The 23,365-nt window shown below is 62.2% G+C and overlaps 3 protein-coding genes across 4 annotated transcripts; 2 read left to right on the forward strand and 1 right to left on the reverse strand.

The window, feature by feature from the left end:
- The first annotated feature begins 79 nt into the window (after positions 1-79).
- HINT2 (histidine triad nucleotide binding protein 2) lies at positions 80-1,375 on the forward strand. The gene is made up of 5 exons (XM_065047172.1): positions 80-189; positions 618-770; positions 856-960; positions 1,040-1,112; positions 1,234-1,375. The coding sequence occupies exons 1-5, from the start codon at positions 130-132 to the stop codon at positions 1,323-1,325; spliced, it is 483 nt and encodes a 160-aa protein (XP_064903244.1). The 5' UTR covers positions 80-129; the 3' UTR covers positions 1,326-1,375.
- A 3,645-nt stretch (positions 1,376-5,020) lies between these two features.
- SPAG8 (sperm associated antigen 8) lies at positions 5,021-7,851 on the forward strand. The gene is made up of 7 exons (XM_021295367.2): positions 5,021-5,125; positions 5,723-6,131; positions 6,873-7,047; positions 7,140-7,185; positions 7,315-7,429; positions 7,542-7,595; positions 7,678-7,851. The coding sequence occupies exons 1-7, from the start codon at positions 5,082-5,084 to the stop codon at positions 7,771-7,773; spliced, it is 939 nt and encodes a 312-aa protein (XP_021151042.2). The 5' UTR covers positions 5,021-5,081; the 3' UTR covers positions 7,774-7,851.
- A 543-nt stretch (positions 7,852-8,394) lies between these two features.
- On the reverse strand, positions 8,395-20,609 carry NPR2 (natriuretic peptide receptor 2). Of its 2 annotated transcripts, none has more exons than XM_065047160.1 (22): positions 19,452-20,609; positions 14,288-14,487; positions 14,085-14,198; positions 13,668-13,803; positions 13,482-13,576; positions 13,261-13,393; positions 13,062-13,146; positions 12,834-12,954; positions 12,165-12,239; positions 11,929-12,006; positions 11,696-11,818; positions 11,352-11,423; positions 11,115-11,274; positions 10,886-11,041; positions 10,637-10,805; positions 10,378-10,524; positions 10,094-10,217; positions 9,897-9,965; positions 9,636-9,810; positions 9,450-9,548; positions 9,263-9,354; positions 8,395-9,095 (listed from the first exon to the last, which is right to left on the reverse strand). In XM_065047160.1, the coding sequence occupies exons 1-22, from the start codon at positions 20,197-20,199 to the stop codon at positions 9,033-9,035; spliced, it is 3,234 nt and encodes a 1,077-aa protein (XP_064903232.1). In that variant the 5' UTR covers positions 20,200-20,609; the 3' UTR covers positions 8,395-9,032. The 2 variants fall into 2 exon arrangements, with proteins under 2 accessions (XP_064903232.1, XP_064903233.1); XM_065047161.1 differs by having other exon boundaries at positions 11,696-11,800; positions 19,452-20,250.
- Positions 20,610-23,365: the final 2,756 nt, after the last annotated feature.

Genomic DNA, 23,365 nt, shown 5'->3' on the forward strand with positions numbered 1-23,365 from the left:
TCCGCAGAGGGCCCGGCGGTGTCGCCCGCGAGTCACGCGTGGGCGGGCGCTTTAAGGTGCTGGGGAAGGGGTGGGAGTGGCAGGGGTGGGAGCCAATGGGCCGGCGGGGCGGGACATGGCGCGGCGGCCATGGCGGCGGTGCTGGCGCGGGGGCTGGCGCGTGGCTGGTTGGCGTGGCGCGCGGGGCAGGTGGGCGCGGGGCCACGCGTGGGTCGGGAGGGACGGGGTGGGGGGGGGGGGGAATGGCAGGATCTGCCGTGTGTTCCCTCTGCGCTACGGTCGCCGCTGCTCCTGCTCTCGTCCGCGGCCAAGGTCCGCGGCGGGCGTGAGTGCCTGCGTGCGCACCCCCACGGCACGGGGCCTCGGAGCACCCGTGGGCGTCCAGCCTCGTCCCCACATGGACCTCTATGACCCCTGTGTGCATTCCCGTGGTGCATCCTCGTCACCCCCACGGGCATCTCCCCCATCACCGCCATGTGCTTAGCCCCTGCATGGCACCCCTATATCCATCCCATCACACATCCTAGCACGCCTGTCCCCCTCGCATGCCTCTGCCACCTCAGCGTGCCCGTTCTCGGGTGGCCCAGGCCGTAAGGTCCCATATGTCTCTGTCTCAGCGGTGCGTGGCGGCGCCCGGCGGGCAGGACGGGGAGGTGGGCAAAGCGCAGCGGGCAGCGGCAGCCGGCGAGGAGGCGGGCGGGCAGCCCACCATCTTCAGCAAGATCATCGCCCGCAGCGTGCCTGCCACCATCCTCTATGAAGATGACAAGGTAGTGGGGACAGCAGCGTGCAGGGGACAGCCGGGGGGGAGCACCCGTCGGTACGGGGCTCACCTTGCCCCCCTCCCCCCGGCAGTGCCTGGTTTTCCGCGACGTGGCCCCTCAAGCCCCCGTCCACTTCTTGGTGATCCCCAAGCGCCCCATCCCCCGGATCAGCCGTGTGGGTCCCCAGGACACTGAGGTGAGTCCAGGGTGGTCCCTGGGACACAAGCAGGGACACACATATAGAGGCTGCTGACTCTTGTGCCCCCCCTCTCCAGCTCCTGGGGCACTTGCTGGTGGTGGCAGCACGCACAGCGCAGGCAGAGGGTCTGGCTGATGGCTACCGCCTCGGTGAGTTGGTGTCCCCTGCCATGCCGTGGGGCAGGACCCTCGCTGGTGGCCCTGGGAGAGCAGGGCTCTGAGGGCTGGCCCAGCGTGGGGGTGGCCTGACCCTCCATCCTTCTCCTGGCAGTGATCAACGATGGGAAGCACGGCGCCCAATCTGTCTACCATCTGCATCTCCATGTGCTGGGGGGGCGGCAGCTGGGCTGGCCCCCCGGCTGAGCACCCCCCGACAACCACCGCCCCCCAATAAACATCTCCTTGGCGTTGGCTTCCGTGGATCTTTGATGTTGTGGCCAGCCTGGGACAGCAGTGGCTTTGAGTGTCACACAGCAGGGACACACCAGCAGGACTCGAGGCAGGGAGGCAGGTAGGACTTGGTGCCCTACTTCTTGTGGAGGTGGCTGTGCTCCCCACATCACCGCCTTACCTGGGCTGGAGATGCTGTGGAGCCCCCCAGTTGGAGCAAGAGGTTTTTGGGGGGTGTCCACACCCCACAGGCAAAAGGCCCATGCTGGTACTGGGCAGGGGGCAAACAGGCTGGGTGCTGCAAGGGTGCCCCCAAGTTGGGGTAGATCCTGTGGATGAGAGCAGCACCCAGCCCCACTACCCCCATGTGTCCCCATCAAGTCCCCGGGTACCCTGCAAGCACCCCCCATACTGCTGCCAGAGCTCCATGCGGCATGCTGATGCTTCTTGGTGTTGCAAAAGCGAGCTAATTGCACTAAATTGAACTAAACCTACTAATTGCGTGTTTACAGCTCCCCAGAGTGTCATCTCTGGGAGCTCCTATGTGGTTCATAAAGCTAAGGGCAGTGGCTACATGATGGGCGTGCTGCCCCCTGCACACACATGCATGCCCCTGCACCGCTGTACACGGCACTTGCCAAACTGCCTGTGCATGCGCTGCTGTGCCAAACTTGCTACATTGCACATTCTGACCCCCCTGTGTGTGCAAAACTCACTGCACTGCACACCCCAAGCCCCTTTGTACACAGTGTACGGTGTGCCCCAGCTCCCCATGTGTGCACTGCTGTGCAAAACACATCGCCCTGCCCACCACCGACACCTTGCGCTTACACCACTGTGAAAATGTTACATTGCACACAGCAGACCCCACGAATGCACTGTAATGCAAAATGCATTGCACTGCATATCCCAGACCCCTTGTGCATGCACCACTGTGCAAAAGTGTTGCCCACAGCAGACCACTGTGCCTGCATTGTGCTGCGCACCCCAGACTCCATGGGCGTGCACCACCGTGCAAACACATCGTGTTGCACCGCATGCCACCCTGGGTGCGCTGCACTGTGCCAAACACGTTGCAGCGCGCGCCCCGGATGCTCTTTGTCTGCACCACCGTGAAAACATTGCATTGCACACAGCAGACCCCCATGAATGGACTACTATGAAAAACACATTGGCCCTTACATCCCAGCCCCCCGTGCATGTACCACTGTGGAAAATTGTTGCACATGCCTGCATTGTGCTGCACACCCTAGGCCCCCTATGGAAAAGGCATTGTGTTGCACACTGCAGACCCCTCTGTGTGTGAAAACCCTGATCAGCACTATGCACACAGCAGCGATCGCACACGTTTATACACATGGACTGCCCGTACGTGGCCATGTCCACTCTGAGTGGGGTGCACACGCACCAGGGCTCAGGCGCACGCAGCCACGAGCACCAGGCCCCAGCCGTGCTCAGCATCTGCTCGCCCGCCAGCAGCGCGCAGCGCCTGCGCTCCCTGCCCCGTGCCTCCCGCTCCCACCGTGTGCCGGGCCACAGCCGGCCACCGGGGCTATATTTAGCAGCGGGGGCCGGTGCTGGCGTGGCACACGGCCCACCTGGCACTGCTGGTGGGGCCGCCTGGGCCCTCGCCAGCCGCACAGGGGACCGCAGCCCGCCGGGGAGAATGGCGGCTCTGTTCAGCCCCCGGCTTGGTGGCGCTGGCGGCGGGGCTCCCCCGGGAGCAGCGTGGGGCTGTGGCAAAGCCTGGTTGCTTTGCCCCCCCTACACACAGTAGAGCATAGGGAAGGTTTTTTGGGGTGCAAATGAACCTTAAATCTGTTGGAAGCTGCTGCTTCCTGCTTCTCAAACCCACTCATGTCTCAGCATGGGCTGGGGCCCCTGCGTCAGGACTGTGGACCCTGGGATCTCAAAGAGGGGCTGGGTATCCCCAGTGCAGCATCCCCCGGGGCTCTCCCTGAGCAGCCCTGCAGGGATTCCGTGCCCAGCGGAGGGTGAGCACTGGCACGCGAGGTCAGGGGACAGACGCCTGTGAGTGTGTTTCCACCCGTGCTGTGTTTATTTTGTCAGTCCCCAAGCAGCTTCAGGGCAGCACAGCGGTCACAACCCCACAGGGCCAAGCCCCGGGGGAGAGGGTGGGTGGGGGCCAACGGCTGTTTTCGTTCCTCAGCCGAATACTATCACAAATGACGCAAGTTCCCAAAAGAGCAGGGCAGGGGGGCAGCGGGGGATGTGTCAGCCGGCAAGAGGCAGCCAGATGTGCTCCAGCAGCTCCAGGGCTGCTGCCCCATGGCAATATGGTCAGGGTGCAGCCCCACGACAATGCCCTGTGTGCAGCCCCAGAGTGGTTTGCCATACAGTGTGTTCACACCCCTGAGCTGGCATCACCAGGGTCCCTGTCCCACACTGTACCGCTGTGCCTTTGGTGTCCCCTGTGCTGCCCAGCCAAGCTTTTGGCTGGCCTGGGGACAAGCCCACACGTGTCTGGTGGGGAGGCAGGGGATGCTCATGGGAAGAGTACCCTGGGGTGTAAGCTGTGGCACAGTGCCCAGACTGCCACCTCCCCAGCAAGAGCTGGGGTATGGCTGCACCCCAGGGTCCAGCCCTGGGCCTGGGACTGAGCCTGGGGGCACAGTAAATCAGCATTCACCCCAACATCCTCCCAGCAAGCACCCAGCCCTCGGGATACCTGAGCACCCAGCTCCAGTGGCAGCAGAACTGCTGCAACCCCAGCATGGGAGGGGGAGCCTTTGGCTGAGCCTGAGCTCTGGGGCATGTCTCTTCCTCTTCCCCGCAGCTGCGCAGCAGATGGGTTCAGACGAGCCCCTGCCTGGCATGGGGCCGAACACCCGGAGGGAGGAGTGGTCCCCGCTGGGGGCCCCGGCTGGCTGAGACCAAAGGGGCCAAGCACATCACCAGCCAGGAAAAACAAGAGGCCTCAATGCCGAGTGTGCCGTGCACACCGCAGAGGCCTGGAATAACAGCCCTAGCGCCCGAGCCCGCTGCCTGCTATCAAAGGGCCCTTCTTCTGCCAGGCTTCCGCGGGGATGGGAGCCGGGGGCCCAGTGAGGGCTGTTGGCGAGGGGAGCTCCTCCACGCCTGCCTGTGTTCAGCCAGGCGCCTCGGCTATCCCGCCCTGTCACCCCTGGCCAGTTCCTGGGGCAGATGGGTACGACCCAGCCCCAGGCCAAAATGGCAGGGGGCATAATTTAGGTCAAGTCATGGGGAGCAGAATGTCCCCAGGTGCCTAGCGCAGGCCACGTCCCTCCTGCTGCCCCAGTGGGGCTGAGCTGTCCCTGCCCGGGCACGGTGCCCACCTGTCCCCTCCCCAACACTATCCAAGGCCATCCCTGCCCCCAGATCATGCTCTTGAGCTCCGGCCAGGCCCAGGGCTCCTCCCTCCCCCGCCGGTGGCAGCTCCGAGACGCCACGGCAGCCGGGAGACACGGACCCAGGGCACTCGGAGCCAACCCGGGCCTGGACACACGCCCATTTGCCACCGCCACGCCCCTCTCCACGCCCATTTGCCCCCGGTCACGCCCACTTCCCCTCGACACTCCAATCCTGCCGCATGGCCCCGCCCCCAAATGCACCTTAGCCCCCTACCCCCCTTCAGGCTCTCCGCCAATGGGAGGTGCGCACGCACCTAGCGCCACCAATGAGCTTGCGGCCACTGCCGGTGTTTACCGTCACCATGGAGACACAGCAGCCTCACCCTGCGCAGGCGCTATGGAGCGGGGAGCGCGGCGGCGTGGGCCCGAGACCCCCCGGGGGTGGGGCAGGGCAGGACAGGGCAGGGCCGGCGGCACCGGGGTGACATTAAGGGGTGTAGGAGCTTGGGGTGATCCCTGAGGGGAACACTGCGGGGCAGGGGCCTGGGCGGGTTGGGGACACGGCCTAAAGAACATTAAGGAGTCGGGGGGTCATTAGGAGATGGGGAGGTTGGGGGGCACGGCCTGGAGTGGGTCGTGCCTGGGGAGGATGATGTGGGGACTTGGGCCCAGCCAAGGGGTTGTGGGGGGTGCAGAGCCCCGGGAAGGGACACAGTGCAGGGAGGGCATTAGGAGGCATAACCTGGGCAGGGGACACTGGAGGGGATGTTGCTGGGCGGGTGGGGCAAGGGGGCAGAGGAGAACTACGGAGGGAGAGACTCCCGTGCAGCACAGACCCAGCAGCAGGCCCTGCTTCTGCCCCATGAAGGGAGCAGAATACTTTGTCCCCCACCCTTGGGTGGGGTGACACTGTGGGGACTCAGGGTCCACAGCCTCAGGCCCTGCTGATTCTGGTGGGGGCTGAGAACAGTGTGGTTAAGCAGGGGCTGAAGGATGCACCCCACTGTCTTGCCTCAGAGACTATGTCCCGCCCCACAGGGTGGCTCTGACGGGCCACGTACCTCCCATGCATGCTGGAGTGAGGCCACCATGCGTGGACAGGGGTGCCAGAACTGTCCTCCTGCCTGGGGTGCACATGGAGGAGCCCCTGTTCTCCAGAGAGATGCCAACAGCCACAGACGAGGTGCCCCGGCAGATGTCATTGCCAATGACTGAGCTGCCCACCGAGACCCTGCCTGCTGAGCCCAACATGGTGCCACCTCCTGAGGCTGGGACAGATCCCAGTGAGGTCAAGCTGCCACCCTCCCCTGCAAAGCTGGGGACCTGCCCCAAGGAGGTGCCCTCGGTCGTGGTGCCGGTGCAGCCTGTCTCCCTACAAACGCTGATGGAACAGCCCAGACAGCCAGTGCCTCGAGGGAGCTGCTTGATCCGCAACTGGCAGGAGGAGGTAACCACCGGCTGGGGGACCATAAAGGGAAATGTCCCTCAAAACCCACCCCACTGCATCCCACCTGCTGATCTTATGAAGGCCTCTGCTCTTAGGCAGCCCCCATCTCTTTAAATAGCTGCCCTTGGCCAAGCTGGAGCTTCCTGGATGACCTTGAGCTCAGCAGGATGGAAAGGGGATGAAATTCAATAGCACAAAAGGCAGAGAATCGGCAGCTTGCTGCTGGTTGTCACAGCCCATCATGGGGATGCAGGGACACCTGCTTGGGCAAACTGGGCTGAGGGGGACATGGGCCAAACTGTGCCACAGCCTGGACACCCCACAGTTAGTCTGAGTGCCACAAGAGTGCTTGCCCAGCTGCAAGGGGAATTTTGGGCACTGAGGGTGTTGCGGGGGCTGTAGGAGCCTGTCTGACCCCTGGCAGGCAAGAGAGGTCAGCCCTGGCCCCACACCAGGTTTCCTGGGGTGCCAGTTGGAAGAACCATCCCCCCATTTTGCAGTTTGTGCATCTGGGGCTGCTCCCAAGGCTTGTGCTGGCCACCTGCCTGTGTGTCATGGCCTTAGTTATGGGGCAGCACCCCCAGCTTGGGGATGCTCATCAGAAGGGGGTACTAACCCCAACCTCCCAAGCCAGCCGAGAGCCCCAGGGGACTGTTAAAAGCCTAAATGCCAGGAGCAGGTATGGGGCCCCACAGGGTGGCCTCCTGTCCCCTTCCTGCAGCCCCCACTGTCTGTCACCAGAGAGCCACAAACCACCTGGATGCCGTCCCAGAGGGCGAGCCAGCCAGCGAGGGCTTCACCTACCGGCACGGCCACCGCAGGCTGCTGGTCCACCAGCCTGTCTCCCAGCCCACCTACAGCACCACTACAAAGGACACCTACCGCCTGCCACGCAGGGTCCTGATGCTGGGACGAGGTGAGGCTGAGCTCCCCACCCTTGAGCCACGTGCCCCCAGAAACGCAGTGAGCGGGTCTCGGCTTCAGGGCTGATGGCACCTTTCCCCATAGGGCTGCGAGAGGCCATGCTGGAGTCCACACTTTACCAGAAATTCAGGCAAGCCCGTGCCCTCATGTACTACCCACCCCTGGAGCCATACCGTGAAATGGGGACCCTGCTGTGGATGCCTGCCCAGGGCATGGGGGACCCCAGAGCTGAGGGGTACAGCATCTGTTCTGCCAGCAGGAAGGAGTTCCTGGAGAAGATCTTTCCTCAGTGGGTGCCCATGGAGTCAGACTCCACCACGCTCCAGGACCAGCAGGCTAGGGACTACCAGTCCAGAAGGGAGCCCACTATCCAGGTACGGGCAGGGAACAGCTCCCCCCGCCGCCCCAGCTTGTGGCACGAGACTCCTGTGTCCTCCCTGGGCATGCTGTCCCCCCTGTCCACTGTCACATCATTTCTGCCTGCAGCCCCACAACTACTATGTGGATGAGCCCTACAGCTTCTGGGTGGACAAATATCCTGTGAGTCCTCCCTGGCACCCTGCCCTGTCAGCAGCTGGGGGACGTGGCTGCTGAGAGACCTCTCCACTTCCCTGCCCTCCAGGGTATCGATGGCATCAGCTGCAAGAGTCAGCGCTTTCGCAGGACCTCAGTCTTCTCCAGCCACCTCACTGAGGACCTCCACCAGTTCCCACGCTAAGCCCCACTGAAGGTCCAGCTCAGGCCCAACAAGAAATAAAGACCTAGGTGGGGTCCAGGTGGCCCCAGAATCATTGCCACACTGGAGTTGTCCTCAGGCTGGGTGTCTTGGGGGGAGCACCGTGTCCCTGGCATACTGATCTCCATGGGTCCATGCAGTGCAGGTGTGGGGACACCCCCCAGCCCCTCTGCAAGTCACTCCTGCCCCAAAACACACTAATGCTGCAAGCCTTCCTCCTTGAGCACAGAAGGGAGAGCCTGTGGGATGTGTCCCAGCATCCACAGCAGATGACACACAGCCCCTGTCCCGGTCCCCAAGCACAGGTGGGTTCCAGTAAGAGGCGGCGGTGGTGGCAGGGCCAGAACATGAGCTCAGAGGAACGCATTGCAGCCCTGATGCCAAAGCAAATCCCGTCGCGGCAGCTCTGCCTTCCCAGTACCGCCCTGAGCCCTCGCCAGCTGCCGCAGCCACCCTGCACCCCCACCCCTCATTTCAGCTGCACCCTGGGGTACGATGCTCTGGGAGACCACCACAGCTCAGGCTGAGCTCTGTGTTGGGGTTCCCTCCCGTTCCCCCACCCCACTTGGGACTCCAGGGCAGAGTGAAGCAGAGGCTGAAGGATGGACGGGTTTGGGGGAGTTTGTATTTCAACAAAATAGTTTGCAGCGACTCCTATATTTACACCTGGGAGAGGGGAAGTATTTACACGACCTGGTGGGGATATATACAGGAAAGGGGGAGACCGGGGCTGGGGGGAGCCGCAGCATTGAAGCCTGCCCTGGCCAAGGGGTCAGTCCCGGCAGAAGTCCCCAGTTCCCCAACCCCCAGGAGAGGGGGCAATGGGGGAACAAATTCTGCCAGGGACCAGGTATTGAAAAGAGACGGCAAAATGCCCTGTGGGGCAGCCAGGCCCCAGGAGCAGCTCAGAGCCAGCTGAGCCGCGGGGGAGAGGACGGGGAGTGGGCTGGATCCCAGAGGGTAGGGGGTTAGGGGTTCCTCCCTGGGCTGGCTCGGGGATGACTCCCCTCCTCCAGCAGAGGCTGTGAGGGGAGTTGGGCTTTGCTGGTGCCAATGGAGGGCGGCAGGTGTTGCCATGGCTCCTGGCCCCCCGTGCCTGAGCCCTGCTGAAGCAGGTGGGCTGCGGTGGTGGTAGGGGGCTGCAGTGATGGGGAGGAGGTTCCTGTGCATCCCAGGGGTTCAGGCATGGGGAAGCATTGGTGACCCCATCAGGGCTGCAGGCTCCAACACTGCCACCAGACTCAGATGACTTTGGGGTCTTTCCTCTCACCCAGCAGCCAGTATGTCCGCATCTTCCCCTTGCCCTGAGGGGCAGAGGAGGCAGTGAGACCCTCCTCACATCAGTGCTGTTCCTTGGGTGCCATCCCCAGCAATAAGGAGGATGAGGTGTCTCAGCCCCAACCCAGCCACCCATCACATACCCCAGCAATCGGGAAGGGCTAGCACCCCACCAGGGTCCCTGTGCCCTCACCTTCATCTCCACATCCCCACGCAGCTCCAGCTCAAAGCAGCCAAACTCATCCAGGACTTCCTTGGTGGTGGACGAGACATGGATCTTCAAGGCTGGGCAGCACAAAGGGGCAAAAGGGACATGGCTGGGTCCAGGAGCAGGGCATGACCCGTGTCACCAGAGCCCAGCTACCAGCCCCATGGCTCACCCTGGCCATTGGACTCCATGCGGGATGCGGTGTTCACCGTGTCCCCAAACAGGCAGTACCGTGGCATCTTCAGACCCACAACTCCGGCACACACAGGACCTGCAAGCAGAGAGATGCCCGGGGCTGCTGCAAGGTGGGTGGGCGAGCAACCCCCAATCCTTGGTGCTGGCTGGCAGGAGAGCTCACCGGTGTGTATGCCGATGCGCAGGTGGAGCTGGTCATTAGGCCGGTGCCGGATCTTGAAGGTTTTGACAGCCTCGAGCAGGGCGAGAGCCATGCGGACAATCTCACGGGCATGCAGCTTCCCGTTGCGCACTGGCAGCCCTGACACCACCATGTAGGCATCCCCGATGGTCTCCACCTGGGGGGTCAGGCGGAGTGTGTGCATTCTGGGGTCCCTGCTGCCCACCTCATTTTGAGGGCCTGTGCTTGCTCACCCCTGCTCACCTTGTAAACATCAAAGTTATCAATGATGGCATCAAAACAAGTGTAGAGATCGTTCAGCAGTGTCACAACCTGGATGGAGCAAGGGTGCATGTGGGTCTGGGAGCATGCATGTCCTCCCAGCCCTAGTGATGGCACTGCCAGGGTATGAACCTCCCCATCAACCCCATGCTGAGGCTGCCCCCAAGCCCTGCTCTCACCTGCATGGGGGTGCTCTCTGCCGAGAGGGCAGTGAAGCCCACGATGTCGCTGAAGTAGATGGTGACGCTGTCAAAAGCCTCAGCCCGCACTGTCTCCCCACGCTTCAGCTGCTCCGCCACAGAGCTGGTGAGGACAAGGGAGACAGCAGTGGGCTCCCATTCCAGTTCCCCTGGTCCCACTTACCCCTTGCTTTACACCAGTGGGGATGGCCAGCAAGGGACCCCATGCTTGCATAGCAGCAGGTCCATGCTGACCCTATGCCAACCCACTCTCCCGCTCTCACTGGGGCAGAATCTGGTAGAGGAGGTTCTCTGCCTTGCGCTTCTCCTCCAGGTAGGCCTGCGTCCGCTCCTCCACCAGCTTCTCCAGGTTGTTGGCATACTGCTCCATGCGTGACAGCAGGTTGTCCAGGATGCTGGTGCTGCCCTCCCTGCCGGGGTGCAGGCAGCTGGCACCGCGGGAAGAGGTGCCTCCCAACCACTGCCCCCATGGCTGTCCCTGCTCCCACCCAGGGCCACCTTTCCCGCTCGTCAGCCACCCACTTGTTGAATCTACGGATGAAGATCTTGATCTGGCTGAAGTCGGGGCGCTCAGCTGGCTCCTGTGCCCAGCAGCGCTCCATCAGCACGGCCAGTTCTTCGCTGTGCACCCCAGTGTCGATGGAGGGGCGGAAGAAGGGCTTCTGACTGTTACGCACCTTCTGCACAATCTCTGCCAGAGAGTGGCTGATGGTGAGCACTGGACCTCCTCAGTGGGGACAGGACCACCCCACACTTGCCCACCACCCTCACCTTTGGGGCTCAGGTCCATGCCCTCAATGTAGAAGGGACCATTGCGGAGGGCAACTTCCTGCACGATGATGCCGAAGCTGTAGACATCGGCTTTCTGCATGCCCGGGGTGGGTAGGCGTCCCTTCTGCAGCAGCTCTGGGGCTGTCCATAGCTTCTCTGGTGGGACACAGCCATGGTGTGGTGAGACAGGGCCACCCCATCCCACTGGTCCCCCTGAGCAGGCACTCACTGGCGTAGAGGGCATGCGTGTCCTCGCCGTCGCAGGGTGTGCGGAAGCTGGCCAGCCCATAGTCAGTGATCTTCAGCACAAAGCGGCTGTCCACCACACAGTTGGATGACTTAAGGCTGCCATGGTGGCCAATGATGCTGTTGTGCAGGAAGGCCATTCCCTGGGACAGACAGACATGATGAAGCTGGCATCCCTCACACACCCCCACACAGCCCCTCATGCCCCTTGCTTGGGTACCTTGACGATATCATTGATGAGGGAGTAGCGAAACATCCAGTCCAGGTTGATGCTCTCATTCTCCAGGACGTCCTGGGGCAGCACATTGAATGGACCCCACCAAGCACCCCCGGCATGGTGGCACTGGTACCAGCCTCACCAAGCACCCAGTTGCGTGGGGAGTCTATGCAACACCCACCCCCTCCTCTCCACCAGCCTCTGATGCCCCTCTGGGCAGCTCTGCTGCAGGTCTTGTGGGACCTTGGTAGCCACAAGCATCTACAGCCCTGTCCTCAATGCCCAGCCTAGCCAAACCACCTGTAGTGTGTAAGTATCATCCCCCCAGTGCCTTCCCACCCTCCTACCTGCAGGCTGCCCCGTGGGCAGTACTCAGTGATGATGCAGATGTTTGGGGGGTCGATGCACGCCCCAATGAAGCGGGTCAGGTGGTTGAACTGGATGTCCCGCATCTGGACGTGGAAGCAGAGCTGAGACATGCTTGAGGTCGGACATGCTCCCACCAGCCTTCCTGTCACGGCCAAGACCAACCCTGCATCCCCAAGCAGGGTGCGCACCCCACCTCAGCCCTCAAACCTACGTGTTTCAGCTCGAAGAGCACCTGCCGTGTCAGCTCAATGCGCTTCTTGTTGATGTGCTTGATGGCCACCACGTTGCCCTGGGGCACCAGGGAGAGGGAAAAGGTCAGTGCCCACTGGGTGGATTTGGGGAGGGGAGGAAGGTGCCAGCATCCCATAGGGTGGGAGTGCAGCCAAGGGGGAGCATCCCAACTGGGGTTTTGAGGGGAGAGCTCAGTTTGCCACGTGCTAAACTGACCTTGAAGTGGCCAGTATTGGCGAAGATCTGGTACTTTCCATGGGTGGTCATCAGGGAGCCATAGCTGGAGCCACGCTACAGAGAAAGAGGGGGTTAAGGATGGGGACCCCAGGACAGGAGGTGACAGGCATCAATGGAGAAGGGCAGGGACACCTGGGGGTGTGCAGAAGATGGTACAGGACAAGCTTTGAAGGGTCAGGACAAGCTCTGCATACACTGTAGGAAGGGTGAAGTCTATAGGATGAAATATGGTGTACTACGGGGGATGTTGGGGAGTGTAGGGGATGGATAAGGTGTGGCTGTGTAGGGGATGGAGACACGTAGGGGTTATGGTGCTCTGTGGGGGATACAGGCCTATGCATGGGATGGATCAAGCGTGACTCTGCAGTGGATGGGGGGTCATGTAGGGGATGGATGAAGTGTGGTTCTGTAGGGGATGGACAGCTATGTAGGGAGGGAGGGCTCTGTAAGGGTTAGATGCAATGGGGCTATGGCTCTGCAGGGGGTAGATGCAATGGGGCTGCAGCTCTGTAGGGGATGGATGCAATGGGGCTGCAGCTCTGTAAGAGACAGATGACCATATAGAGGATCAACTAGGGAGGAGTGTCATGCAGGGAGGGCAGCACAGGAGCAGGAGGTGACTGGTGACCCAGGACTGGCAGCTCTCACCAGGGACAGAGTGAGCCGGCTACCCGCTGCCTTGTGGTACCGCTCGGGGCTTCCAAATTGCAGCTCATCCCAGCGGATCCTCCAGAGCATGCTGGCAAGCTCCTTCTCCAGCATCAGCTTCCTGGGGGGAAAATGAGGGTCAGGCCCCTGTACTCTACTCCCTCCCACACCCTGCCAGGCTGAGGGGCACCCAGTGCCCAAGCAGAGGCTCCCTCAGCCCTGACAGACCTGAAGATGAGGAAGCTGGAGATGCCAAACATGACGAAGGTGAGGCCAGTGCCCAAAGCCACGATGGCCAACATGGAGAGGGGAGCTGCAGGCAGGAGAGGGTGTCAGCATGGCCTGGCTGGCCACAGGTGTCAGGTTCCCATGCATCCACAAGGAACGGTGCTATGGACCAAGGGATGGAGTGATCCCATTTACCCACTTTTATCACAGGAGGGGTCATCCACGTCGAAGACACAGGGTGGGTTGTCCAAGGGGGGAGCCCCCTTCACCCAGGGAATGGGTCGTCCGAGCCAGTGGATCTGCTTCTCCACACCTGAGTAGTGTCCCACCACCTACAGCAGAGAGAGCTAAGGCCCCCCCAACCCCAGCAACCCGTCCCACAGCCCCAGTTGTTGGCAGCATCCCAGTGCCAGCTCCCACCTCATACTGCCCACTCTCGAGGTCACCCATGGCCCATAGGTTGAAGTCAGTGTCCCGGTCATTGTTGCTGTCCATGCTCACCAGCCCTGTCACGCCTGCAGGAGAAGTGAGACCCGGGTGGGATGGGGACCAGGTCTCACTGCCCCTGTGGCACCCCCAGCTCAGCCGCCCCTCTCCCACCATTACCCTGGAACTTGCGATCCCGCATCTTCTCGATGATGTGGGTGGCATTTTTCTTGGAGCCGCCCTCCCGCAGGGTCTCATTCAGCACCATGGCGTACAGCAGCATCCCATCATAGAAACATCCCGCCACCAGGTTCATCTGCAGTGGCAAACCTCAGCTCACCTGAGGTCACATGCACAGGGGTACCCCAGCCCCAGAACCCCCACACTAGGGCCACACACACATACCCACACCCCCATAACCCCACACTGGGGACATGCGCTGACCCTGTGGGGTTGACAGTGCCCATGGCTGTTCCCACCAGCAACAGCACCCCTGGTATTGCCTGTGGCCATGTCCCACCCTCTGCATACCAGTGAGGTGCCACAGCCCAATGTGGAGGGTCCCCACTGCCCCATCATGCAGGGAGATTCACTCACCAGGGAGTAGTTGAGCTGCACCCCAAATTTCTGCTTAGCTCGCAGAATGAGCTGGGTTTGGAAGTGCTGGTACTCAGGATTTTGCGGCTCATAGTAGGTGATCACCAGCACCATCTGCAAGCAAGCACAGCACCCTGGTTCACACACTGGGGCCCGGCTGGGGAGGTCCCTGTCCCCACCCACAGGCAGGGGGCACAGCTCACCTGGAAAGCCTCACGCAGCCCCGAGTCCTGGCCTGGGCTCTGCTGCCAGGGCTTGAAGGGGTCGTGGGCAGATTCACCCCGCAGGCTCTCCCCAAAGACATCCAGGTAGAAGAAGACGTAGTCACCATTGGTGAGGTTCTCCCTCTGAGCCAGCTGCATGATCTGCCGCAACATCTCCGGCGGCCCGCAGAGATATACCACTGTCGGTGAGATGCATGGCATTAGTGGAACAATGCAACCCCACCCCACACAGGGGACCCCCCTCAGCCGTGGGGTGGGATCCTTTCCATTGGGATGATGAGGCATAGCAATCCCAGGGGCACACTCAGTGGCTGTGGCAAGCAGAGGATGGCGCAGTCAGATGGGGCAGCGCTTGGCTCATTGCCTTCTCAGGCCACGTGCCCCAGGGCCACAGAGATAACTCAGCCCCACCGCCCTTGCTGACCCACTCTTGCCCCATCAGCCACCTTGGGCTGAAGGGGGAAAGGAGAAAAGGGGAACCCTTGCTCCAAAATATGAGGCAGACACGCCATGCACAGACCCCTCACATACTGCTCCAGCAAAAGCCACTTCCTGGGGATGCCACCCCCAGCATCAGCTCCTTGTCTGCTCCTCACCAGACCCAGCCAGCGGACTGAGGGACTGGGAGAGGTGTCAGGGCCGTGTGCTGGAGGGCCCTGGGGAACCCAGGCTGGAACACGGGACAAACCCATGTTTGGGTTCGTGGCTGGCTGGCCGCGCGGCAGGAATGTGCAGGTTCCCGGATTCCAGCACCTTCGGCGGCTGACGGCGCTAATTGGAAACAGATCATCTCGCTGGTGTGACCCATATGGCAAGGGGGTGCCCGGGCCCCGGCTGACCACCCCTTGAGCCCCCACCTGCTCCTGGAGGCTCAGCAAGCCCCCACGGGATGCCCACTCAGGTGCCACATGGGGACAGTGCGGAGCTGGCACAGGGCACCACAGGCTGTGGGGACAGGCACCCAAGAGTGTCTGAAACCCCCCCGAGCAGGGGCCCTCCTAGCCCTTGCTGAGGATCCTGCCACTGCCTCCTCCCTCCCCCCGGAAAACCAGGGCCCCTGCTCCAGCCAGCCTGGCTGGAAACCCAGGATTGAGCAACGCAATGGAGGAGGCGGCGGCGGCGGGTGCTGGAGGAATGTCACGCTCGGGCGCTGGCCCCTGGCCCCGGCACACAGCCCTGCTGCATGGGGCCCAGCGCCCCAGCACAATCCAGAGCACAGGGAGGGCTGGGGCCAGCATGGAAGCCCCGTGCCCTGGGATGGGGTCCCTGTGCCGCAGGTTGGGGTCCCTGCGTCCTAGGATGAGGTCCCTGCTGATGGTGGGCACCTGGCCGTGCAGACAGGAGGGGTGGCAAGAGATCACTTGCAGGGGCAGTGAGAGAGCCCATGGGTGGGAGAAGAAACCCAGTATAGCCACCCTGGGCATGGGGAACTGACAGCAATATGGAGAGCTGCTCCTGGGCAAGGGGGAGAAGGAAAGCGCAGCAGCTTGGGCTATGCAAGAGCAAAAGCTCATTTCAGAGTCTGAAATGGTTTCCCTCTGAGTGCTGCAATGCCTCAAAAAACACTATCGGCTTCCCCACTTTGCTGGTCCTGCATCCAGAAAGGTGCTCTCTCCCACTCCCCAAATCGCTCTGCTGGGATGGGTAACCCAGCATCTCCCTGGCATGCAGACACTGAGGGTCCCCCCGCGGGGACGCAGCATGGGACTGATCATCCCCATCCCATCACAGGCACCAGGAAAAGGCAGCCCACGACACCGCGCAAGCTGGCGAACCACAACAGCTGGTGGCAGATGGTGGGACACCCCGGGCAGGCGGCCCCCATGGTGGCGGCGGCAAAAGCCTGCCTGGTCAAAGGCCACCGAGCAAGGGGATCGATGACGCCTGGATGGCTCCCTGGGGACAGGATGCAGGAGCCATGCAGAAGGGAAGGGTCAACACTCTCCGTGACGCTGGCAGCTGCCTCCAGCTGGCAGCCTCCTGCCTGGCCAGCAGCATCCCCGCCTGCTCACATACCCCCTCATGCACCCCCCAGGGACCGGCAAATAGCCAAAAGCAGCCTCAGCATGACTGAGGACAAGGAGAATATGGTTCTGCAAGGCTGGAGTGCATGCAGCCCCAGGCATTTATTTAGGGGTTGCCTCTGAAGCAGGAGGCAAAGTTTGTAGCCCCAGGGGATGGGCAGAGCCCAAGCACACAGGCAAGGTGGCAGAATACTGCTTGACTCCTGCATGATGGAAGAAAATCTTAAAGTGAGGGAAAATCATGGTTTTGGGCAGCACATCACCACAAATCCCAGTTTCGGCCAGCCCCACCACTGCAGTGTGGAGTCCCCCAGCCACGCAGCCATCCCATGCCCAGGGGGATTGTGAGGATGAGGACCAAATGCACACCCTTTCTGGCGGGAGCACCTGGCCATCTCCCCAGGCAGGGGACCTGGGCTTCACAGGCAGATGCTCTGGTAATTCCCTCAACCACAGCTCTAATTATATCAGTGCTTTTGCAAGTGGCACGAGAGACATGGGCCCCTGCACGTCGCCCAGACAGCAGCAAGAGGGGCAATGATAAGTGCAAGGTGGACATACATTGTACAGAGTGATGCACACACATGACCCTGTGCCCACTCTTTAGAGCAAAAAATGTCTGGGATTGGCAGCTTTGGGGGCACACAGTGGGGCAGAGCAGCAGCTTTTCCCAGGGAAGGTTCACCAGACTCCTGACCACCACCTGGGAGAAGGAAGGTGATGCCAAGAGGGATAACATGGGTGTCATCGCAGGGCATGGACATGGATTTAGCTGTGCCCAAAGCTTCTGCTTCCCTCTGCATGCCATGCCATGCAGGGGTGGCCATCCCTGGGACATCCTTGCAGAGTCCTCACTCTCTGCCCCACACCCCCCCCGGCTTAGGAAAATATGGAACATCGGCACCAGAGCCCTGAGCACCCACCTCTGTGGGGGTTGGCACTCAGCCCCACACCCTGGCCCCATCTCTAGGCTGTGGCCAGAGGAGCCCAGACACCCCCACATTTCTGGCTCAGAGGGCCTCCAGGTCTCTGCCCGTTCCTGGCCTCCTCCTGTAGCAGCCACGACTCCCTGCCTTGCACCAGGAGAGATCAATTCCCATCGGGGTGATTTATGGCACCAAGCCGGAAACATTGATGGCAATCACTGATTTTAGCCTTTTTCCCTGCATGGTCCTTTGCCCCCATCCCAAACAAAGCTCCACAGCCCACGCCTGGCAACAGCGCACACGGGGAACTTCCATCCCAGCCCCTCAGCCAAGCAAACAAGAAGGGCAGGCACAAGCTGCTCAGTTCCCGTCCATGGGATGACCAGCCCTACGGACCCAGCCCCATGGACCCAGTCCTGGGACAACCCAGTCCAGCACCCCAAAGCACCCCAGCCACATGCCCCCAGCCTGGTCCTGCGCAGCCTCAGCCATGTCTCCCACTGGCCCATCTGGCTCCACTTGTCCCAGCTCAATGTCCTTCTTAATGACACAGCATCTTAGCATCCATTAAGAAGCATCACGGAGCTGCTGGCTCCGGGATCAATACATCCCGCTCATCAATAATGGAAGAGCATCAGGCTGCCCTTGCTCTCCAGCTGCCTCTGTAAGCCCCTCCATTTCCTCCTGCTCCCGATATAGCTGCTCTCCTGGGGTGCTTACAAGGCATCAGATTGATTTATCCGTCCATCAGCAGGGTGGAGATGTCCCCAGCTCCATCCCCAGGGTGCAGTGGGGACAAGCACAGTCCGGGCACCCAGGTGTCAGGCTGGGGGGCTCTGCCCAAGCATGGCACAGCTGTCTCGGCATGTTGACATCAGGCTGCTCTGGGCACACAACCACAGCCGGCACTGCCCTTTAGACAGCCACGTCCACACTGTCCCCGCAGCCTCCAAGGAGGTGGCTGAGTCCCACCTGTCCCTGGGGATGTCCTGATCCTGCTAACGCAGAGAGTAGGGTGGCCCCAGTGCCCCTCACATCATGAATCCCACCAAGGTGAGGTTCTGCTCCAGCTCTCCCCCAGCACAGGGTGACTGGACTGGGGGGGAGGGAAGGAGATCCCATGGTCCCCCAGCCCTGCCTTGGACCCCCGCACTGGCACTGGGGGTGGTCCAGGGGTCCTTGGTCCTGCCTTGTCCCCTGTGCACACACCTCCCCATGCAGGTCTCTCTGCTCTCCCACCCCTTTCTGTGCCCCACACAGGTCCTCAGGTCTCACTGAGCCCCCAGCCCCTCCCTGTGCCCCACACAGGTTCGACTGTGCTGCTGGCCCCTTGCCATGCCCCACTCAGGTCTCACTCTGCCCACCCTCTGCTGCACCTCACATGGGTCCCATTGTGCCCTAGGTCCCTTGCTGTGCCCCACATGGGTCCCACTGTGTCCTTGGCCCATCACTGTACCCCACAAAGGTTCTACCCTGTCCTCAGACCCTCACAGTGCTGCACAAAGGTGCCACTGTCTCCTTGGCCTGTTGCTCTGCCCGACATGGATACCACTGTGTTCTCGTCCCCTTGCTGTGCCCCACATGGATCTCCGTGGCCCCCTAGCCCCTTGCTGTGTCCCAGATAGGTCCCATGGCCCCCCTGACTCTTTGCTGTGCCTCACATGGGTCCCACTGTGCTCCCTGCCCCTCACTTTATCCTACACATGTCCCGCTGTGTCCCTGTCCCCTCACTGCATCCCACACAGAGACCACTGCACCCCTAGCTCATTGCTGTACTCGACATGTGCCCCACTGCATCCTCGGCCCCTTGCTGTGCCCCCTATTGGTGTCTCTGCACCTTCAACCCTTTGCTGTATGCTACGTGTGCTTCACAGCACCCCTGTCCCCCTATTGCACCCCCAGCCCCTTGCTGTACCCTGTGCATGTCCCATTGATCCTCTGTCTCCCTGCTTGTCCTCACAGAGGCCGCAGCGCACCCCTGTCCCTTCACTGTGCCCCACACGGATGCCACCTCATCGTCAGCCCCTCGCTGAACCCCACAGAGGATTTTCTCTCCTCCTCTCCCTGAGCCCTGCGCGATTCCCCCGCGGGGAGCCCCTCCACCGCCCCCCCCTTCCCCGGGAGCTCAGCCCTGCCCTGTGCAGGGTCCCCCCACGCCCTCCCCCTCCCCCCACGCCGCGCAGCCCCACGCACCGCGCCCGTTGGCCTTGATGAAGTGCACGGCCGTGTCGGGGCCGCCCTCGTCGGGGGAATAGATGTGGTGGCGCACGGTGAGGTTGCTGCCGTCCTGCAGCTCCTGGTAGACACCCTCGACGGTGAAGTAATAGGGTCGGTCGTCGGTCTTGCGGTCCACATAGAGAAGTACGGCGCGGCTGCTCCAGTTGAAGTGGGCATGGAGGTGGGAGACGAAGGCACCCAGTTTAGGGGCCGAGGGCCCGGTACGCACCGTCGTGCTGTAATGCTCCCTTTTGCGGCTGAAACCGGCTGCCACTGCCCCGCCGGTGATAAGCGGCAGCCGCCAGTGCGAGGCGAAGCGCCCCACGGAAGCGGCTGGGTAAACGCAGCCCGGCCCGAAAAGGACGTCGGGGTCGTGGTAGAGCTTCAGGTCCACGGCGTTGAGCGGTGCCACGTACTCGGAGCAAGCGCCCTCCAGCTCCGAGCTCATGAACTCGACGCGCACCGAGAAGGGCTGCGGCAAAAGTGGCGGTTCGCCCCGCTCCAGCGCTTCCAGCGCCAAGCTCAGCGCCGGCCCCACGCGTGGCCAAGCCCACGCGTAGCTCACGTTGCGCTCCGGCAGTACCACCGCCACCGTCAAGTTGGCGACCGCCCCGTCGGGGGTCACCGCCCGCCGCCCCCCTCCCGCCGCTGCCGCCGCCGCCGCCGGCACCAGCAGCGCCGCCGGCAGCAGCAGCAGCCCCAGCAGCGGCAGCCGCGGAGCCATGGGCCGCGCTGGCTCCTCCGCCCCGGCCACCGCCCGCGGCTCCTGCGCCCCGCCGCGCCCCCGCCCCGGCCGCCTGCGCCCTCCCCCGGGCGGCACCGCCCCGGGCCGGCCAGCGCCCTCTGCCGCCGCTGCCTCCCGGCCGGACCGCACGGGGATGGGCGGCACCGACGGGCGCGGGGGGGCGGTATCCCCAGAGAGGGGGCTAGCGGGATAAGGAGCAGTGCACTGGTTCTGGATGGCCCCGGTGGGAGTGTGAGGGGGTTGCTCGCCTTTTGGGCGTCCCGGCAGAGGGCTGCGGGAGCAGCTCTGGGATCCTCGGTTGGGGATTAAGGGATGGGACTCTCCAAGTCCTGCAGCCCACAGTTGTCTGGGAGTGGGGAATGGGTGCCTGGCTTCTGGGGGACACAGGTTGCGAAGGAGGCACTCGGATTTTGCATGTTCCCAGTGCCTTGGCATGTGGATTTTACCTCTGTTGTAGGGGATGCAGTGAGGAGTGGTTCGGAGGAGACATCGAGGTTCTATGAGGACTCACTGACTGGGGATATGCACGGGCGCCCCGTCCTAAGTGTCCCCACCAGAGGCTGGGGAAGGCCCTGGACAATGGAATACACGGGATGGGTGTGATGGGGCCTTGGCAAAGGGGTGCCCAGGGAAGGTGTGTCCCCAGCAGGTGAGGCACATGGCTGTGGGGTGCAGCCAGCTGATAGAGGAGGCATCCTCTGTGTGGGTTTTGGGAAGGTCTTGGACTGTGATTTACAGGGGGACTTGGGCTCTGTGGAGGGAGTGCCTAGTATCTGGGTGTCTTCTTGGGGATATCCAGTGCCCTGGGTCTTGGTCTCCCCACTGGGGGTGGAGGGTGAGGTTGGGGAGGTCCCTGGGGATTTGGGGTTCAGGGGGGTGATTGGAGAGTCAGCCTTTAGGAGGTGGGATGTCCTGGGAATCCAGATGTCCCTGACACCCAGGCTGTCTGCCCAGCAGTGGAGAGTGCTAGTGAGGAGCTGTGCCGTAGGGATCTGGTGTCCCTGCTGCCCATCCCTGCCTTGTCACATGGCCTGGCTAGGGTGGGCCAGAAAGGGGGGGGAGGTGGCAGTCCTGAGGGGAGGGGATGTGGAGGGGCTGGAGGTAGCAGGCGTCTCACCACTGTGGGTTTTAAGGCTCCAGCCCCTGTGCTGTGGGGCACAGGCCTGTGGGGTGGTGGGGTAGGAGCATGGGGTGGCTTCCAGGAAGGCAGAGGACCCGGGAGCACAGGGGAGCACTCTGGAGGGAAGGGCTGGGTATGGAGCAGGGCGCCCTGTGCAGCCCCCCGGGACGTCGTGGGGCTGGGGATAACCTGGGCAGAGTGGGGCTGATGGTCCTCCCCGGGGGATTTAGGAAAGGACACGAGAAGATGCCAGCCTCAGCTGCTGTGGGGGGTGTTGCCCCAGCCCGAAGGGACACAGAAGTGCCCTGTTATGTGCAAGGGGGCCCTCGGTGGGACAGGGGGGTCTCGGCGGGGGCAGCGTGCCTGCGGTGCATTCCTCGCATTCCCAGCCTGCTGCCTGCTCTCGTCGGGCGGGGCGGGGGCTGTGTGCGGGGGTGTGTGTGTTGCCAGCCCCTGCCCCCCCGTTCAGCACTGTGGGGGGGACATGTGTGTGTGGGACACTAAGGGGAGTGCAGGGGGAGCCCAGCGGCTACACAGGGACCCGGTGGCTGTTGCTGGTTCTGCTGTCCCCCCAAAGTCCCGGGGGTTCAGATGTGTGAGGGATGCTGCACTGAGCAGTGGGCAGGGGATCCCTGTCCCCTCCTGGGATTTGGGGCAGGACATCAGAGCAGAGCTGTGGACATGACACACCAGGGTGCCCTGGCACAGGTCACTCTGCAGCTGGAACTGCCGGGAATCGTGGCCCCTCTCTGTCCTTGCTGGTGCTATTGCGGTTGTCCTCACCATGAGTGACACGTCCTTCCTATCATAGTGGGGTCGCAGAGCTCAACTCAGCCGAGCCAGGTGGATTGGGTTGCTGGCTAAAAATACCCCATTACAGTAGCAGCACGGAGCTTGTAGCGGTGTCTGAACCGAAGGGCAGCACTGTTGCAGGACAGTGGAATCCAATCGGCAGCAAAAGGAGGCGAAAAAAGAGACTCTGGGAAGGTCTGGATAAGCTTCCCCAGGGGGCGTGAGGCTTGGCATGGTGACAGTCCCGTTGGGGACCACAGCCTCCATGAAATCACCCCTGCTGCTGGACATTCACAGGGCGCTGATGGTGCCTGGTCCTGTGCCCCCTGTGTGCCCCCACACTGGGCAGCCCAGCCCCAGGGCTTGTATCCTGACCCACAGTGGCATCTCCAAGCCTTGGGCTGGGCTCATTTGGTGGCACAGGTCAAGGTGCAGTGGGGGTCAATGGGGCTGCCAGCACCGTGGGTGTGAAAAGCCTTCTCCAGCCAGTGTCCTCTCCCTGTCTGTGTTGGGCAGGGAGTGGGCAGTGAGTCCCTTGTCTGGGAGGTGGTGATGCTCTTGCGGGATCTGCTGCGAGTGGGATGCAGCCTGAGGAGGCAACAAACCTGCCAAATTAGAAAAAAAAAAAAAAAAAAAAAAAAAGATGTATTAAAAAAAAAAAAGCAGAGGAAGGTGAAGGGAGCATGAGGGAAGTCCGGGGGGGAATTGTAGGTGCTATTTGGCCCTGTGGGGAGTAGCCTGTGGGCCCTGGGGCACCCCGTGTTTGCGTGTGCATGCCAGCAGAGGGGGCCCAGCCATCACTGCCCAGACACCCCGTCAGCTGGGGACACAGCTACAACCTACCGGCTGTGCCTGCTGCTGGGACACCAGGCAGCCGGAGGGCACATGGGGGAGCTGCCACAGCTCCGTGTTCCTTGTGTGACACAGACGCCTCCCACAAGAGCACATGTGGGAGAGGGGCTGAGGTGGGGATGGGGTCTCATGGGGATTAGTATGCTTGATGTCCCTCAACCTGCTCCCTGGCGCACATGGGTCTGGGACTCACCCTGCTTTAGGATTTCTGCAACTCCATCTCGTCTTCCCCATCCCCTGGTTTCATGCCGAGTTTTAACCTTTCTGCACTTCACGTCCCAAGTCTTGAAGCTGACAAGTTTTCTTTCCACGGGCTGTGCCCAGCACCATGGTGCTGGTGGTCTGTGGTGATCTGCGGTGGTCTGTGGAGGTGTGTGGTGG

The sequence above is a fragment of the Columba livia genome, chromosome Z, assembly GCF_036013475.1.
Source record: "Columba livia isolate bColLiv1 breed racing homer chromosome Z, bColLiv1.pat.W.v2, whole genome shotgun sequence".
In the NCBI taxonomy this organism is placed as follows: Eukaryota; Metazoa; Chordata; class Aves; order Columbiformes; family Columbidae; genus Columba; species Columba livia.